The following is an 18,423-nucleotide window of genomic DNA, read 5'->3' on the forward strand; positions in this document are numbered from 1 at the left end:
ACATACCTCATTGCTGAATATCACTATGGTCATCTTCGAAGTACTCCCCTTGGGAAGATATGCACTGATGCCAGTACCTAGTCCAACTTTCAAAGCAATTTTGGAACTCTTTTTCTGGAATGCCCATCAGAGCTGTTGTCGTATTACCCTTGATGTCCTGAATGTCATAAAAATGTATTCCTTTAAATATTTCCTTTATCTTCGGGTAAAGAAAGAAGTCATTGGGGGCCAGATCAGGTGAGTAGCGAGGGTGTACCAATACAGTTATTTGTTTACTGGCTAAAAACGCCCTCACAGACAGTGCTGTGTGAGCTGGTACATTGTCATGATGCAAGAACCATGAATTGTTGGTGAAAAGTTCAGGTTGTTTTCATCTAACTTTTTCACACAGCCTTTTCAGCACTTCTAAATAGTAAATTTGGTTAACTGTTTGTCCAGTTGGTACAAATTCATAATGAGTAATCCCTCTGTTATCAAAAAAGTTTAGCAACATCGTTGCAACAAGTTCACGAACTTAATTGTCCAAACTCATATGTATATAATAGATATCAGATATTATATTAAACATTTTAAGTCAACATAATAATACCTATTTTATGGGCTGTTGTGAGAATTAAATGAGATAGTATATGTAAAGTACTTATTCTCAACAAATGACCACAATTGTGTTTGTATTATCATCCACTCAGAAATCACTGTTGGTCACCTCAGCTCCACATTTGGGTCATCTCCCTGAACCTCGAGTTAGGCCCCAGACTGGGCCTTTCTTATAGGTCACCACAGGTGAGGCATTATTTGAGTCTCCTCTACCCATGTCTCAAATTCCACCATCAGATTTACGGATTTGGGGAGACAGAAGTGAGTTCAGCGGCTGTCTGCTATAATCTTTTGTTTTGTACTTGAGGAAAAAAGAAGCCCAGAGAGGTCAAATGACTTTCCTAAGATGACTCAACTCTTTTGCAAAGATGCCAGGCTTGGATCTCTATCTTCCAGCTGAATCTAGAGTTGGTCCTTCTGGTAAGAAGAACTTCCCAGTAAGTTAGTGCGTCAGAATCAATATTGCAGATGTGTAGCAGAGCTACAAGGATGTGGAGAGGAATAAAAGGAGAGATTAAGCAGGGAAAGGCATTTTTCTGCAAGTTTAGGATTTCTGATTTGTTGGCCCATCCAGTGTGGTAACTACAGTAATTGGTAACCCCAGGACCAAAGGCCTGGGGACTTGCAAGAAGCCTGTGGATGGTGTAGTTCCAAGAAATGCCCACACGAGGACGCCAGAAGCCAGTATTTGGAAACAAGTCAACTAGCGCTCCCAACATATTCTCTGGCCCTCAGTTCCTATTTAGCAGAATGGAAATTTTTCTGAAGCTCTGAGCTGGCTCCATGCATGTGGTTAACAAGAAAATGAAACTAATGAGCGAGTCCTCAAAATAGTTTCAGAAGGGAAGGGATTACCTAGATCAGCACTATCTGATAAAAAATATAATGTGAGCCCTGAATTTGAGCTGAATATGTAACTTTAAATGTTTTATTAGCCACATTAAAAGAAAAGAAACATATGAAATTAATTTTAATAATACACTTTATTTAACCCAACACATTCAAAATATTATGTCAACATGTAATCCATATAAAATGTTAATGAGATACATACTTTACATTCTTTTTGTTGTGCTAAGTCTTTGAAATCTGGTGTGTTTTATACTGACAGCACATTTCAATAGGACCAGCCATATTTTAAGTGCTCGGTGGCCACATGTGGCCAGTGGCCACTGTACTGGGCAGAGCCGAGACAAAGTCACATGTGTCAGCTTTGAGGAGCAGTTGACAGTGCAGAGATAGGAGCCAAGGCCAATTTATCCCAGCTGCAAGGACAACTGATCAGATAGCTCTGAAGCAGCCTGGAAACCCTCCCTCCACCCCACTCCGTTCTTTGCCACCTCCTAGATAATGCCTGATTCTTCCATCAGCTTCATATCCTTTAAACTTTAAATGTGGCACATTCTTCTCTTTTTTAACTCACAGGCCAGGGATAGGATCTGAGTTTATGGAAGGATGTGGGCCATGAGGTCCTCCCTCCTTGGGAAAGGGTCCAGTCTAAGAGGACAGAGGACTGGCTTCTCTGGCCCATCAGAGATCTGTCATAGCAAACAGAGCTCTAGGTATGGTAACCCTCTCCCACCTCCCCACCCCCCATCAACTTCCCTGACTCCACACTGGAAATGCTCAGGACAGTGAAGTCTGCCAGCCCATCAGGCTAGCTCTCTGGGGAGTTGTGCTATAGGAAGGCTGTCAGCCTTGGCTCTCCCAGCTCTAGGGTACTCATTTCTTCCACCACCCTGGACCCTCACACTGTGCTGGGTCACATGTGCTGGAGAAGTTTCCACTGGGAAGAAATAGGGCTGTCTCCAGGCCCTTCCCACTCCCCCCACCCCTCCAGTATTGGAGAGGATTTCAGTTTGGTGGTTTCCATAGGCCTTTGACCCATTCTACTCTACAAACTCCTGCAGAGAGGGGGGAAGGTGAACCCAATCTCCCAGGCTACTTACTGTGGGACCTGATAACATGCTATTATCTGGAGGAAATGCTGAACATTTCAGCTCCCAGGGCCAAATAGCCCACAGTGCGGAAACAACTGAATTTCTGGAGAGATTGTTTTTCAATGTCTGGCACCGTGCTGACAGCCCAAGGAGGAGGAGAACGGCTTGCCACATTGGAATAGAAGCCCCATTTCCTGAACAGCCTGCTTAGATCAGAGTGTTTTTAAAAGAATTAACCAAAATTATTAAACAAAATGCATGGGTACCCACAGCCCATGGCAAACACAGTGGCCAGGGTCAAATTACAGATGCCAAATAAAGATTGGGAGTCCTCAGTGTGGAGCCTCAGATAAAGCCACGAGCTGCCACGTTCAGGGCCGTGCGAGAGTGTGAGTCCAGCTGCCACACACTACCACGCCCCAGTCTTCCCAGCCCCATCTCTCCTTGCTTCTTTCCCTGTAATCTAGAGCCTGGCCCCCCTCCAGCTTCTTGACTCCACCCCACACTCCCCTGCCACCAACCAAATGGAACCCAAATGTCCAAAATTTAAAAAAAAATTGCCATGAAATTCTGCAGAAGGGAAGGTCTTCTGATGAACAATATCTTCATGAAAACAAAAAGGCTGAGTTGGTAGCTGTGGTCAGCAAACTTATCTGCAATATCAAGTGTGTCTCCCTCATTCACTTACCAGATTTGGAAACAAATTCTTCATGATGCGGCAAGACTCTCTAGCGGAGCTGAATAAAACAGCAACAACAAAAAACCCCAACTTGTTTAAAAGTAACAAAAGTAATATATGCACATTAATTCCCCACTTTCCCTTGAAGGTTCCCAGACCACAGCTCCCATTCACATGAGGTGATTACCGGGGTGCAGCCCATACCCAGAAAATAAGCCAAGTGGGGAGGGGACATTCCTGCTTACTGTCCCATTGTCCTGCAGGTATAACTGTACTTCGTGGCCTGGAAATTGCCTGCTTGCCTTCAAGGTTGCCTGTGAGGTTGGGGTGTCTCGGCGGGCAATCATATTTTTGAATTGCAGGATTTGTTGACAACTAGGATCACATTTGGGAACTGTGATGGGGTTTCGAGTGTGGATTTTCCACTTTCTCCAAAGTAGCAGCAGGTGGGATGGTGTGGCAGACAGGGCATTGGCACAGTCTCTGCCACTAACTGTTGGTGTGAGTTTATATATGTCACATGCTTCTCTGTTTCCCAACTAGAAAATAGAGCAAGGGCTGGGCACTGCAGCACCCATGCTTCTCATTATAAAAAAGAAATAAAAAGCAGGGCCTATAATTAGGCAGAAAGGAATAAAATGGCGAACTCCAGGATTCCTTTTCATTGTGCATGTGTGTTGCGTATGCCCTCAGAGCGCGTGCGTGTGTATAAACCTCCTCAAAGTTTCACTGTGTATTTTCACAAGGCTGAGACCCCAAACCCGACACCGCCAGTGTTGATAAGATTCTTATTCGGGTGCCTTTTTTTAAAAAAAGGAATTACCTGTGAAACCACCTGTTTCTGAATGACATGTAAAAAGTTTTACTTTTTAAGGTAAGGTGTCTGAGTTATTGGAGCCTAATATAAATAAAACAAACAATTCTGCTTTTAAAGCTTAATGGAGACAAGAATTTCTTCTTTTGAGCAATGAAAAAAGTCAGCTATTCTCTTCCCAAATGAGAAGGCATATGTAATCACATAGCAGTAAAAGCTGAAACTTGAACCAAATTGAGGATGACAAGAAAAGGCAGCTGGAGGAGCCCAAATTTGTAACTATTCTCCAAGTCGCTGAGAAATGGAATTAGGGCAAGTTTAAGAGTGAGGAGTGTCAGTAAAGTATCTAGGTGACTTTACAAAACCCTTAAAAGGCCCAGCAATTTCTGGGGTGAAAATTCCCAAAAGCCTCAATCATGAGTCACTGTAATTTACTGCCCTCAGAGCCTCCGCTGGTTTTGGCAGACATCAGTGCCCCAAATCTCCAGTCCAGCAGTAGCACAGAAGCTCCCGTGGGCAGAGGATGGGTGTGAGGGATGGTGGTGATGAAACTGCCTTATAAGGAAACACTAAGTCTTGGGAAGGCCTGGTGTTAATCAAACTGGGAAAATGGTAAATGGAAGATCTGAGACCCCTGGCTCCTCCCATCTAGAAAACGAAGGGGAGCGTGAGGGATGTGTGTTCCGTGAGAGAACATCTCTTTAAAGAGAAGGACCTTGACATAAATGTACCCTGGTGCCTGTCACAGCCTCAGAGGAGGTAGAATCCAGTGTGCAGAGTGGACACACCCTGGGACTCACAAATTTCTCACTTAACAGATGATGGACTCGAGTGTCAGAGAGCGCAGCGACTTAAGGACTCCAGCCAGGATTAAACTGGGTGCTGCCTCTTCCTGACAGGGACATGGCCTGGAGCTCCCACCTTTACCTGGCCATTCAGAGCTGGGGCTCAGCAGCAGAAAGGGTGGGAAGGATAGGCGTTCTCCAGGATCTCTGAGACAGGCACATTTGGGCTCAGGGCTGGGCTGTCTGGGATGTGCTTCCTGGCACATAATTACCACCATCAAGATTATTATTAGCATTAGGCATTTACATGACACTTAATATTTTCAAATCATTGTACTGCTGTTTAATTAGTTTTCCCTTGCAACATTCCTGTCGAGTCCGCACTTGATAGCTGGGAGACTGGCAGGGGAAGAGATAAAATGCTAAAGGTTGATGGAGAAGAGGGGAGGGCAGCAGTCCTTTGGCTTTCATTCTCTCTGGTGACTCACTCAGCCAAGATAACCTCCCTTACTCCCTGCAAATTCTGCACCCCAACCCCAGAGCCCCACTAGCAAGATATCTGTAACCTCCAAGAGTGGGGGGTGGGTAGGGTCTCTTTGATGTATTTTGACTCAAGGTCCGTGTCAAGTTCAAGTTCACATTCATTCAGAACTGCTGACACCTCCAGTCCTTTTCCAAACCTCCCCAATTAAGGCTACCTATAAAATCGAAGGGTTGTGATTCTCAAACCTAAGGCAGCTTCTGATAGGAAGGTTTTAGTATTTGACAAGTTCTAATTAGATCTATTAAAATAGAGGAGTGGTGTAGACAAGCGGGTTCTGCCTCTTGCTGGCAGTGCCGGTTTCAGACTAGGGCTATAAAGTCCTAGTGGCTTCTCCATTCTGGGAGCCCTGACAGGGCCTTGAGAAGCCATAGGTCCTACCTCAGAGACAATAAGACCCTCTCACTGCAAGGCTTCTCATTCTGTTCCACTGGTTAAAGGAAAAAGCTGCAGGAAGGGGTGGGCAGGGAGGGGGCCTAGGCGGAAAGACGGAGGAGACTGAGGAAGGGCCACTGAAACCTCAAGAGGTTAGTTGGTGACCCACCACCCTGGGGCAACGCCACCCACCCCCTCTCCTCACACCTGTTCTTTCCTAAAGCAGCGAGGCCGCCTCCTTTCTCCCTGCCCGCAAAGTCCTTTCACCAGGCCTGGGAGCGGTGGGGCCAACAGAAACCCCTCTAGTAGCACCGGATGCAGTTCCTGCGGTCAGCGGAGTTTCCCCTTAGCCTGCAGGTGACCCGGGGTCAAAGAACTATGTCTCTTGGCAATGCCGGTCTTAGGTGCCCTCTTTCCCTTCCTCACGCAGGCTTCGAGTCCTTTCCTCTCCATCCCCACTCCTAGCCTCATCGCGGGTGCTCCACGCGATGTGGTGACCGACAGGCCGGCGAGGTGCTGGGGCCTGAAAGTGGAGTGGTCCCCAGGGGCGATCGCCCCAGCACGGGTGGGAAACGCTGGGTCCTCAGGATTTTGCTGCGGCCCCGCAGCCGCGCAGCCCCGACAGTTAAGACGCGTGTCTGGGGAAGCCCGGAAGCTTGTCGTCTCAGTGGACCTCAGCTCCCTGCCCGTCCCAGTCTCCGACCTCGCCTGCTGCCCAGAAGCACGACTGGGAAAAGCTGGGCCTTGGTGATCACCCTCGCAGCCGCCGAGACCAGCCACGAAGCATGGAAGTCTGGGTGCAGAAATGCCCCAGCTCAAGGGCCCGGGCCTGGGGACTTTTCCAGACCAGCGTTTCTGCTCGCTGCCAGGTTCAGCGAATCCAGGCCAAGTCCGATGCTGGCTCTTTCCGGGGTCACTGAGCTTGGAAGCGCGAAGAAAGAAAACGGACAATACCAGCCAGGAGAGGCCGCGGCCTCCACGCTGCCTAGGGCTCGCCCGTCTGGGCGATGAAAACAGAAGCTCATCTCCCCAGAGTGGGCGGAGGCTTTGGGACTCCAGTCCCTGTGGAGGACCAGAGACCTGCTGAATGCGGCGCTTGTCCTGCCCCGCCCGAAGCGAGCCTGGAAGGCGCCCGCCCAGGGCTCCCAAGACGGACGTCGCAGCCACTGGCAGAACGCAGCCCGATTTGGGCGGGTGATGGGGAGCGTTGAGGCCTCGCATCTGCGCGGGGGAAATTATGACCCCAGTCCTCCCTGGAGCCTGCCAGGCAATTTCGAGAGTCCCCTAGGCGGACTGGTCCCCATCTGGCTACTGCAGAGCTGGAGACTGATTGGGTTCTTCATTTCCCACTTGCTAGGGACATGCCCTTGGACTAATGTATGACTCGCCATGCCTCAGTTTCCTCCTTTGTAAGCTGGAAAGGATGATATTACATACCTCACTAGGTTAATGTAAAGATTAAATGAGCTAACTGATAAGAGCTCAGAGCCTGGCCCAGAACAAGCACGTGCTACATACTGAGTAGCTACATCCCAACCTCGTTTTGGAGGAAAGGGTCTCCTCCTTAATCAATCAACCAATAACTCTCTCTCCATCCCTCCCGCCTCCCTCTTTCCTTCCTTCCCCCTTCTGTCTCTATTTTCCGTCCTCCCTCCTCTCCCCTCTCCCCGCCCCCCATATCTCTTTTCTAACTCTTCATGCCAGTCTCCCCTCTGTAGACCAGAAACGTCCGAGTGAAATGTGAGTCATGTTTAAAGTAAATCTGTTCGTTGTCTTATGTCAGTCCCACAACTGAGGTTGTTGGTCTGAGCTGCGCAAGTTGGAGCCCGCGTTCTGCGGCCCCAGAGACTTTTTGGCCAGAGCGGCTCTGGAAGGTTCCCATGTGGGTCAGCTCCCGGCTAATGACTCGCCGCTGGCATCTTGATCTTGATTTCTGAGATCTGGGTTCCGTGGCCCGCCAGGGAGAGTCCAGGAAGGTGACGGGATGGACACAAGGTCTCTGCTTCTCCTCGGTCAGAGTAGGCGACAATGTCCATGCAGCCACTCTGCTTCGGCCCACGGCTCACTCCCCGGGCTCGCCTCTGGCCCCAAAGTGCGGGCTGTGCTAGGCCGAGGCTTGGAGATCCCGATGTCCCAGGCCAGGGCCGCTCCGCGGAGGCCGGAGGGCACTAAGTTCGGCAGTCCAAGGGCCGGGTCTGAGGGGCTGGGAAAGAGACCATGTCACAAGCGGTGTGAGCCTTGCGGCACCGAGAGCCGGAACAGCCAAACTGCAGCCGGCTACGAGTGGGACTCGTCCTCGCCGGTGCTCGCTAAAAATCTAGAGCCACACAGACCGCCCGGACGTCAGAACGAGGCCACCAGCTGACCCCTCCGAACTCGGTTCGCGTTCAGATTGCCGCTCACAAGGACAAGCGAGCAGACTCCCTGCCCCCCCCCCAATACCCTCAATTTTCCCATTTCTAAGTGGGAATATGGCCCTGAATCCTGCGTGTACGCGGGTTGTCAAGATGCTGAAATTCACCACCTCCGAGGAGCCGGTGGTCCCAGAGCGATTCCAGGGCACGCAGACCGAAAGACTCGTCCCCTCCAATCCGAAAGCAAAGGGTCTTGGGTTCAAAATGACAGCGGCTGATCTGGCCCTGCGCGGCTGCTCGCGAGCTGGGGGAGAGGAAAGCGGGCCTTCCCGCTGCTCAGTCGGACGCCGTCATATCCGGGTCTCCCGAATCCACACGCTTAACTTGGGCCTAGCTGCCCAACTTTGGAGCTCGAGGCCTTACATAAAAGACCCACTGCGCGGAAAGCGCGCTTCGCTGGAGCTGCGCAAAGCCCCAACTCGAAGGAGGAGTTATACTCGAACTCCAGGTAAATCGAGTAAAATATTGCCTCCTCTTCCCCGTTTCTGTGCCTTATTAGTTTCATAGAGAGCTCAAGGGGGGGGGGGTGACGAGGTCTGAGCTATTCTACATTGATCTCAACGCCATTTTTGCTCTCAGGACCCTGTGTATCAAGGAGGTGGTCAGGGGCCACCCTCACCCAGGGAGCTTCAGAGCCTCTGTGGCTTCAGACTTCTCTCTTGTTCTCTCCAGCCTGGGTCATTCTTCTGGGTCCTTTCTCAGACACTGACCACAATCCTGGGCCTGGGTATTCTCCACTAAGCCTCCCACAAGAGAATCCACTATGTTCTCACTGTCCATGACGCAGGTCCTCCCCAGCTGCGTCCACACTGCAAAGTGAAAAAAGTTTTCCTGTTTGTCTGATTAAAAACACACACACACACACACACACACACACACACACAGCAAAAACACCTTAAGTAAATGAGCACTTATAAGGATAATTTCGGCCAGAAAACATCCTGACCCACTCAAATGAAGTCTTCAGACAATTGGGGAAACAGTAATATAACTGAAGCAGCTGTACATTAAATAGGCATAAGAGATTAGGATATAGACGGCATATAAAGATCCAGGATCTGTTAAGGGTTGGAAATATAAAGACAAGACACAAGTGTCTACACATACTGCTCAGATTTAATGTTAGATTCAAGGTCAGAGTTGAGAGGGGATCAATTGAACACAATTCCCTCAGTTTGCAAATAAGAAAACCCACCCAGAGAGAACCAGGGTCCTTCCCAAGGTCACAAGGCACGAAGCAGGCAGAAGGCGCTAAGGAAGCCTGGCTCCGACTCCCAATGCAGAGCTCATCGCGCTGTGTCAGGCATTTTCTGCTTTCCAAGTTGCGGAGCAAACAGCCCTTGGTGGGTTATTCTCTCCAGCTTTGGCTCTTATGAAGCGAGGGAATCCTAAGAAGGCTCCCCTTCCCGGAATCCTGTTGTTTTTTTCCCCGTCAGGTGACAACTGTCCGGAAAGAGGCCAAATATCCCCTACGCCCCTCCTGCCACTTCAAACACAAACCTCTCCCCCACAGCCTCGCGTACCCGGGGGCACCATCCAGATGCAGTTCTCCGATAGGACCAACAGGTGGCGAGTTCCTCACAGGAAAACGGGTTGGGAATCCGCCTGCGCCCCCCGGACCCTGCCTAGGATTTCCCGAAAGAAAGGGGACAGGAAGGGACGCAGCGCAGAGGCTCAGGATGGGTGCTAAATGGTTTGCGGGGGCGGGGGTGGGGGGGAAGAAAGAGCCTAGAATCCCCTCCGGCTTAGAGCGGCAACTCATGCTCTGTTTTTTAAGGGGCCAATGAACGTTGGGTGCAGACAGCAAGGTTCTGCGGGCTTAGGCAGCGAGAACCCCGGGACTCACTGGGGTCACCCCTAGGGGGCGTTATCTCCCCTCAACATATAAATCCACGTACTCGCTAATTCACGCAAGCCGGGCTGCTGCCTTCTTTCGCCACCAGCCCCAGCCCCCATCCTTCCGCCTACTTTTATCTTTTATGTATTGGGGAGGGGGCGGAGAATATAAGGGAAAGAGGGCGCTTTTTCAATTGCGATGAAAATTGTCCGCGAGATGGGTTTCTTAATCTGGTCATCCATTATTGACTTCTCTAACATTTGGCTTTGCCGCTTTGATCGCTGGAAGATCACACGCTCGATTCCTTTGCATAACAATTTTGGGACGGGCCTCCTTGCCAAGGGAGGGGGCGACGTGCCTAGAATGGCTTTGGGGTCGGTATTCCACCACCCCACCCTACCCTGAGCAGGAAGTGAAACCACCCTTCCCCTCACGACCTCCCACCCCTAACTACCATTCATGCGTAAAGAGGAATCTGCTAACTGCTTGGGAACCACACGGGCCTCCAGTGGGACCAAACAAGAGAAGGAATGGTTTCTCCTTCATCTCCCACTGCATCCCCATCTCTCTCGCGCGCGCGCGCTCGCGCTCTCTCTCTCTCTCTCTCTCTCTCTCTCTCTCTCTCTCTCTCTCACACACACACACACACACACACACACACACACAAACACACATACACACACACGCACACACACACACATACACACACACACGGAAGAGAGTGATTCTTGGACGTGAGTGGAATGGGGTTGGCAGCTGGGAGAAGGAGACTACCTTCCCCTACTCTGTCTGCTTAGGCCTGCTTTGGTGCTGAGCCCTGTGACCAGTGGGACCCGGACCTAATCCCTTCCCCTCTCCGGATCTCAGTTGCCTCATCTGTGTAGTGGGCTTTTGATCTTTGTGCTCCCAATAGTCCCTTTGATGTTGACCTTGCCATGTGTTGCCCACCCTGCCCGAAACAGGGTTTAAGGGTTCGGAATTGCACAGGTGGGTCTTGGTGGGGAACAGAAAGTCAGTGGCCATTTTAATCTGGGTTTAAACAACTGCTTTCTCTGCCTTTACATAGTTCAATGACGGCGGTGGGGAGGTGGGGACGGGGGTGGGTGGTTTGGAGTCAGAGACCTCTGGTCCTTGCGACTTCAGACACCTCCCTTCCAAAGCCTAGGTCGAAAGGAGTTGCTCTCCGGTTCCCAGCTCTGCACAAACACACTCATGGAGATTATACAGATGGACACGCACAGGCACGTCTACCGGCGCAGAGCACATGCACACACACAACATTTGCACACACAGACATAGCACAACCATACGAGGGCTAGAGAGACACAAAAAACATACACAATCTTTCTTTGCACACCCGGGCGCGCGCGCGCGCGCACACACACACACACACACACACACACATACATACATACACATACATACACACAGGTACAAACATGCACCTGCGCGGCCGCACACTCGTCCCCCACTCGGGTTTCTGCAGGAGCAGGTGGACAGGGAAGGTGGCCCGGGAAGGCCTGGACGTTGCAGTGCCCCCCTGCCCCCCCATCACTCGCTGTCGATCCTGTCTGAGGCAGGAGGTGGAGCAGCTTGGGGGGGGGAGTACAAGAGTTTTCGCCCCCCTCTCCCTCTCTACTCCCAGGCTGAAGAGACTCCCGCTACCCCTCCCGTGCCCCTTCCGGACTAAACTTTTCCCTCCCTCGCCACCCCTCCAGCCCCCCACCAGCCCCCCGCAGCGCCGACCGCGGCTGGAACCTGGAGCTTTTCCCGCATCCTACCCGGGCAGATGGTCTGGAGGCTGCACCTCCACGGACCAAAGAGGGGCGCGGCCTGGCTCGCGCTCCGGGGCCCGCCGGGAGGGAGGCGGGAAGGCGTCGGCCGACAGCCAGAGCGCTGAAAGCCGGGTGCGTGGACTTCGGCTGGCTTTTCCCAGGTCAGTGGGAAAAGAGCCCCGGGATCGCCCCTCATCCTTATGGGAATCCGGGGAAGAAGAACAGTTACTCTGGGCCTGGGGCAAGCAAAAAGAACTGGTTTTGGAGCCACCTGGGCATTCCTCTGCAAAAGAGCTGGATGTTGTGTTTTTTCCTTTTCTCGAGTCCTTTTTTTTTTGTCCTCAACTTTGGAGTTGGGTGCGGACCTACTCCGGAGCATGGACTGAGCGGAGAGGACAGCAGAACCCGGAAGCCGCACTGGCCCCCCCTCAAACGCGTACCCCTCGGCGTGCCCACGCTCGAGGCCAGTCGGTGTGGACCCTGACCCGCGCCTGGACGGATCCAGGCGGGAGCCGCTACTCAGACAGGTGGGGACTGGGGTGGGCAAGGGGCCCCCTCTGCCAAGAGGCGCCAGGCTCAAAGAGCCTTCTGGGGAGGAGGAGGGGGCTTGAGAGGGACAAAAACAAAATAAAGGAGAGAAGAAAATTCGAGCGTAGATGCTGAAGTTACTCCGGGTTTTGGAGGGTGGGACTGGGAGGGATGAACATGAGGATTTTGGTTCTGCAATTTGGGTGGGATGCAAGGTAAGGGAAAAACCGGAATGTCTGATTAAAGTGAAGAAAAATACCTAGGGAAGTGTTTGTAGTTGCCTTGCTTTCGGGAGCTGTGAGCTCTAACGTCCTCAGTTCCAGGGTCCTGGCTGGATGTGAAGTGTAGCTCCAGAACGGTTTGGGGATATAGAGGAGAAGGTGAAGGCTCCCTTCCGGCAACCCGAGCCTAGAGGCACTGGGTTTCGCTCCCCAGCATCCCCTCGCAGCCTTATCCCAGCTCGTCAACCCGCCAGCAGCGATGCGTCGGGCGTTTGAGCCCAGGCGTCCCGGGCGCCGGGCGCGACCCTGAAGGCAGTCTTCAGGGTTCCCGAAGGAAACCAGGGCCCGGAGCCCTTTCCGAATCCTGACCACCAGGTGCGATTTACGGAAATCACCGAAATATTTCCCGCATTTCTCATAGTCAAGAGAAGAAAGGGCTTAATTTTCTCATCTTGTCCAGGCTGTAGAGGAAAAAAGAAAAAGAAAAACCCAAACTGTTTCTAGAACAAAAAGGTCTGTACTGCGAACTGCTCCTTCTCGCATAAAGTGGTGGTGGTGGGGGGGGAACCCTGAAGGCAGGATAGTAAGGACAGAGACCCAAACATTGCAATCCCAAAGGTGACAACCTCCACTAGCAGGCTTTTTTCGGGCTTTCTAGGAACCTGGACATTTATTTATAGGGGTTATTTAATGCACACAGAAAAGAAGAAATTCTCTCTACCTCCCTCCCCCCAAGTCTTCTGGGCCATCTACAAACAAAGCTGCCCCCAATTTCGAGAGTCAACAGAGCATTTTATTTTCCATGGTTTACCTCCCACGCACCCACCGACCCACCCACCCACCTCGGCTTTCCCCCTTCCCCCGCCTCCTCCAGTCACCCTCCAAGCTCAGGCAGAATGGATGAGGATCCCTAACCAATACCCAACGAATCCCTTGCACCCAGCCACCCCCCACATTATTATCGCCTCCAAATGAAGACCAAAACCCGGAGCGCTAATTGAATTAGCCTATTGAAAGGACTGTCAGGTACAATGACGTGGCTCGAGGCCCCGCATTTCCCAAGGTCTATAGGCTTTGGGGACCTGCGATGTATAGTCTGACCTTCTGCCTCATAATAATACCGCGGCACTTGTAGCAGAAATCTCTTCGCATTCACTCCCAACAAAACCGCTGGTCACCCAGTCCCCGTAGGAAGGCTGCGCGCTATTGTGTTGCGACAACTCATTCATGTCCCGCGCCACGAGGCCCCACCGCCATCTGATCTACACTCGAAATGCGATTACCACCGTGTGCATGCAACACGCTCGCACTCTCTGCCCATCGTGCACACGCCTGGCAAGGCTGCAAGGTTTTCTTTCACAATTCTCCTCCTCACACACATCTTCAAAAGAGAGGTGGAAGCAGGCAAGACCATTTGCCTCAGCCTAACGAAATCCAAAATTCTGAGGAAATGCAGGCTGGCGGGAGATTTCTCTTTTTTGAGCAGCACACACCAAAACCCTTGGCAAACACATTACTCTGTGCCCAACTGGTGGGGCAGACTTGGGTGTACACACTAATGTCTGCACACACTAGTCTCCTGCCATGTACACACACACACACACACACACACACACACACACACAAAATGCTTTTATAGACTCCTGCTTCTCTCAGTGGTTCTCATATACACAAGCAAATAGACACAAACACAGGCTCTGCTCTCTCCTGCTCCCCAAGCCACAGAGACCGCTCTTCAAATTGGTAAGTAGTTCTTGCAAGATTGGGAAAGGGGAGAAACAAAGGTAAAATTTCTCAGCCTTTACCTTGAGAAGCACTTATCAGTTTTCCTACTATGTGATCCCCAAACTTCTTTAGCACCCCCAAACACACTCTCCCTCTCTGTTTGATCATGTGCCTTTCTCACAGTGGAACTCCTGGTTAGGCAGAGAATAGAGGAAGTCTGGGAATGGGAGAGAGGCAGGGATTTGGGGGTTTCTTCCTGTCCTGCTTATCCCACTCCCCACCATTGAAAGTCTCTTTGGTCCCCCTTCTTCCTTCAAGTGAGGAAAGAAATCATAGGGTTTTTTTGTTTTTGTTTTTGTTTTTGTTTTGTTTTTGCTCCCCATCCAGCATTTAAAATAAAACAAAATCGTTTTCTTCCTTGTCATTCTCCACTTTTATGTTGACTGTGTATGGAAGCACAACTTGGGGACAATCAATTCACTGCAGAGACGCAGCCAGGTCAGTTGCCTTCTGTGAGGCCTCTTGTCCCAGGGGAACTGCACAGCTCAGAACTTCAAGGCATTGGAAATGGTCACAGGGTGTCCCCAAACTTCCATACCTTTGGCCAAGAGCAGAAGGTGTTTGGAGAAAAAGTCTCCATTCCAATCTGGGTGCCCTCCCCACCTGGACATCTATCAAGTTGGAAGAAATTCCTTAATTCCCAAAGGCAGAAAACAGTACCAGGAAAAGAACTGCCACAAATATACTCACATGTGCACACACAGCACTCCACACACACCCAACCCCTTTTCCCACATACTTGTACACACCACTCACCCTGTGGGTACTTCCTCACCTACATGCCCAATCCTGGGCTCACTTTGAGTCCTCGGGACCCTTCACACACCCATCTTGGTAAACATTTGCTCGCTCCCAACACACACACTTCACTCTCAGGTTTGCCAAGACACCAACCCGCTAACACCGAGTTCCAAAATAGTGTGTTCATTTTCAGGCAGGAGAGGAGGGCGTGGGCCCGGGTTTGGGTCGTGGAGAGCAGGCAGCGCTGGGTGCACAGCTACCGGCGCAGGCCTAGCCTCGGGAGGTGGGGGGGGGGGGGGCGACAAACCAGCGCGCGGTGCGCCTCCTAATCCAGCCGGAGCTCGTGGGCCGCGGGTGCATTTATCATCCCATTACTGTAACAAATCCGGGCTCCACTACATGAAAGGTAAAATGAATTACCGACGTTAAGCCGTCAATAAAGTCATTTCTGTAAATGGTGTCTCCAAAGGGCCGCCGCATTATTCAGCTGGCTTTATCAGCTGGCTGGAAATTACGTGGAGGAGCCGGGCCGCGCGGCGCGCGGGGCCGCTCACTTTGATTAAGCGTCTTGCCAGCGCGATGTGACAGAGCTTTTGACCAGGGTTTTATTCACAGGCCTGTGATGAACGCCAAGCTGATCAGGCGGAATGAAGAGTAATTAAAACCTATAAATTATCTTCCGCAGCCCTTCTCGAGGCGTCTCCTGCAGGAGAGATAAGGCGTCGAGACCCTATTTACGGCGCTGAAAGGGACCGCGGCGCACAAAAGCTACGCGGCTAAATAGGATATTGATAGTGTCCTAATTAGAATTTAATTAAGTACCCACGCTCGCTTGCGGGATAAAGATTTCAATTTTGCGAACTTAAATATAAAATTCCCACCCCCCATTTCGGGGAGAAAGGGTGGGGGCACCGAGAGATTTCGGGGAGCCCCTGGGCGTAGAACTGAAGAGGACCAGGAGGCTCCAAAGTGGGGTTGTGGGGGCGGCTTGGCAGGGTTGAGGAGAGCAGGGCGGGCCTGCTTAGGGCAACGTTCGAGAAAGTGGCTCTTACTGTCCCGGGGCCGCCCGGGCAGGTCTAGGAACTCCAGAGCCCCGGGTACCGGAGGACCCTCGGCTGACACATAGTCATCAGCATGAACTCCCACTCTCCGCCAGCCCCTATGTGAAACTTTGGCTACTGCACTGGTTTCCTCTGGTTGTGGTTTTCGTTGTATTTTCTTCCTAGCGCTCTGTGACTTTTCTGGGCAAGGGGGATTATTTGCCTGTTCCCACTAGACAATCTCCCCAAAGAGATCCTTTCTCCACCGTCCCAGTTGAGGATGGAGGTCAGGGAGAGCAGGTTCACGGAAGCTCCAAGATAACATCCGAGCGAAGGCCTCAGCTGCGGGATCCTTTCTAGCCACTACTCTCGGGTACCGCAGGCTTCAGCACACAATCGAACTCTGGCCCTCCCAAATGTCTCAGCAGACAAACCCTGCCTCACCTCCCTCCACCTCATTCCTGGCGATGGAAAAACTTTTGGGGTGCCTTGGTCAGGAAACAGAAAAAGAGCCTGGCAGACTGGAGACGGATCTCCGTGAGCGTGGGAGATGCGGGAGCCCCCCAGCCCCCCAAACTTGGGAATAACACGCAGGATTAGAGCCATAGGCCTCCAGGGAGTCGGGAACAATGTCAGGAAAATCTGGGCAACCGGGGGAAACTTGCTGTCCACATCGTCAGCTGGCTGGGGCAAACACCTGGGATGCAGTACTTTTTTTATTTGTTTGATTTTACTTTGCAGGGAAATCTAACAGGGAGTTTGTCCTGAACCCAAAAGCCGGGGCCTTGCGCGCATACACACCCTGACTGGCTTGGCCCAGGGGCCCGGCCAGGACAACTCTACCGGGCCGGGACGGCTTCGGCTCAGGCAGCTAGGGAAAGAACTGGCGCCCGGCGCGCCCGGCGCGCCCGGCGCTCGGACTCTCTCGCGCCCTCTGGGCCTGGCTTAATGGAGCCAGACAGCTCTCGGGGTTGTGAAAGTCTGGACAGGGAAGGATACGCATGGGTGAGGATACCCCGGAAAGGACACGCAGTGCAGACGGCTTGCATAAACTGCAAACCTTCAGACGGTGCTAGCTAGGCGTAGCTGGCCTCCGGTGTTTTGATATTTGAGAAAAAATAAACTGCTTCCCTGAAAGTAACCAACTCTAGGTGTATTTCACATCTTCGAGCCTCCTCGTTTTACACCCCTCCCCGCCCCCCCCCACACACAAACTGCACACACGGACGGTGACAACATTTCACCCCTCATAACAGCAAGAAAAAAAGAGAAAATAAAAGGCTGAGTTTCTTAGTCATGGGGATGCAATGTAATCGAGGCCACAGCCCCCTGACCCTGCTGCACCCGGCGTTCGCGCACCCATAACCCTGCATTTTTCTCCAACAAGTTGTTTATGAAGTTGCTTCTCTATTTGTCTATACCCTGAAATCCACCCCTCGCGGGTCTCCGTCGCCCCTTCCTTGGTGCTGGCCTGCAAGAGGGGGAGGGGCTCGAGTGCGGGTTGGGGAGGGCGGGCCGGACGCGCCGGGCCCGCGCCGCCTGGCCCCCTCTCCTCCCGAAGCCGCCGCCCCCGGATTATTTATCTGCAAAGTCCTGCGCGCGCCCATTGGGCGGAGGCCCGGGTGTCAGCGCGAGTCCTGGCTCGCCATTGGCCCCGCACACGTGCGGCCCTGACTCACGTGCTTCCGGTTTGAAGGCAAAAAGTGTGCCTGGGTGATTTTTTTTTTAAGCGAGAGAGTTTGTGCAAAGATCCGAGCTGTCAGAGATTTGAAAAAAAAAAAAAAAAAAAAGCAGCCCGGCGCTGGCGGAGACGCGCTCTCCCTGCAAAAAAAGCAAAGGCGATTAAAGGCGCTGCCAGCCTTGCGCTCTGGGCACAGCTGAGCGTGACACTCGGGGAAGTCAAACCCCTCACAACTGCCTAGGAAGATGGCTAGACTTTAAAGACTATTTTTTCCCTTTAAGAAAAAAAAAATTCTTGGAGCTTTTTTTTCTTTTTTCTTGCTTTCTTGTTTTCTTTCTTTTTTTTTCCCTCTTTTTTGGCCGTGGCTTACTCCCCCCGTTTAAAACAAGTCATTGAATCTGGTTGCAGAAAGAAAAAAGAAATAGCCAAGTGTCTCCATATCTGGATGTCTACAAATTAGAGAGAGGGAGAGACAGCGAGATCTATCTGCTTGATAAGAGCGAGCGATCCAGGCCAGGCGCCTGGGCTTTTTTTCCTGCACCCGCCCCGTGCCTTCGCTGGGGCTTCTCCGGCCTCCTTCCTCCGCGCACCCTCACGGGCCGCTGGCAAAGTGGGGTGGGGAGCGAGGCGCGGGGGGCGGGGGCCGGCGCGGCGGCCGGGGCGGCGGGGC

At 51.9% G+C, this 18,423-nt stretch overlaps 1 protein-coding gene across 1 annotated transcript in view; it reads left to right on the forward strand.

Moving 5' to 3' along the window:
* Positions 1-8,202: 8,202 nt before the first annotated feature.
* The window catches only part of EN1 (engrailed homeobox 1), a 15,204-nt gene continuing 4,983 nt past the window's right edge, over positions 8,203-18,423 (forward strand). The window contains exon 1 of the mRNA XM_019665342.1: positions 8,203-8,593. Coding sequence (XP_019520887.1) covers positions 8,203-8,593 — 391 coding nt within the window. The remainder of the gene's footprint in view (positions 8,594-18,423) is intronic.

The sequence above is a fragment of the Hipposideros armiger genome, unplaced genomic scaffold (genome assembly GCF_001890085.2).
Source record: "Hipposideros armiger isolate ML-2016 unplaced genomic scaffold, ASM189008v1 scaffold_440, whole genome shotgun sequence".
Classification (NCBI taxonomy): Eukaryota; Metazoa; Chordata; class Mammalia; order Chiroptera; family Hipposideridae; genus Hipposideros; species Hipposideros armiger.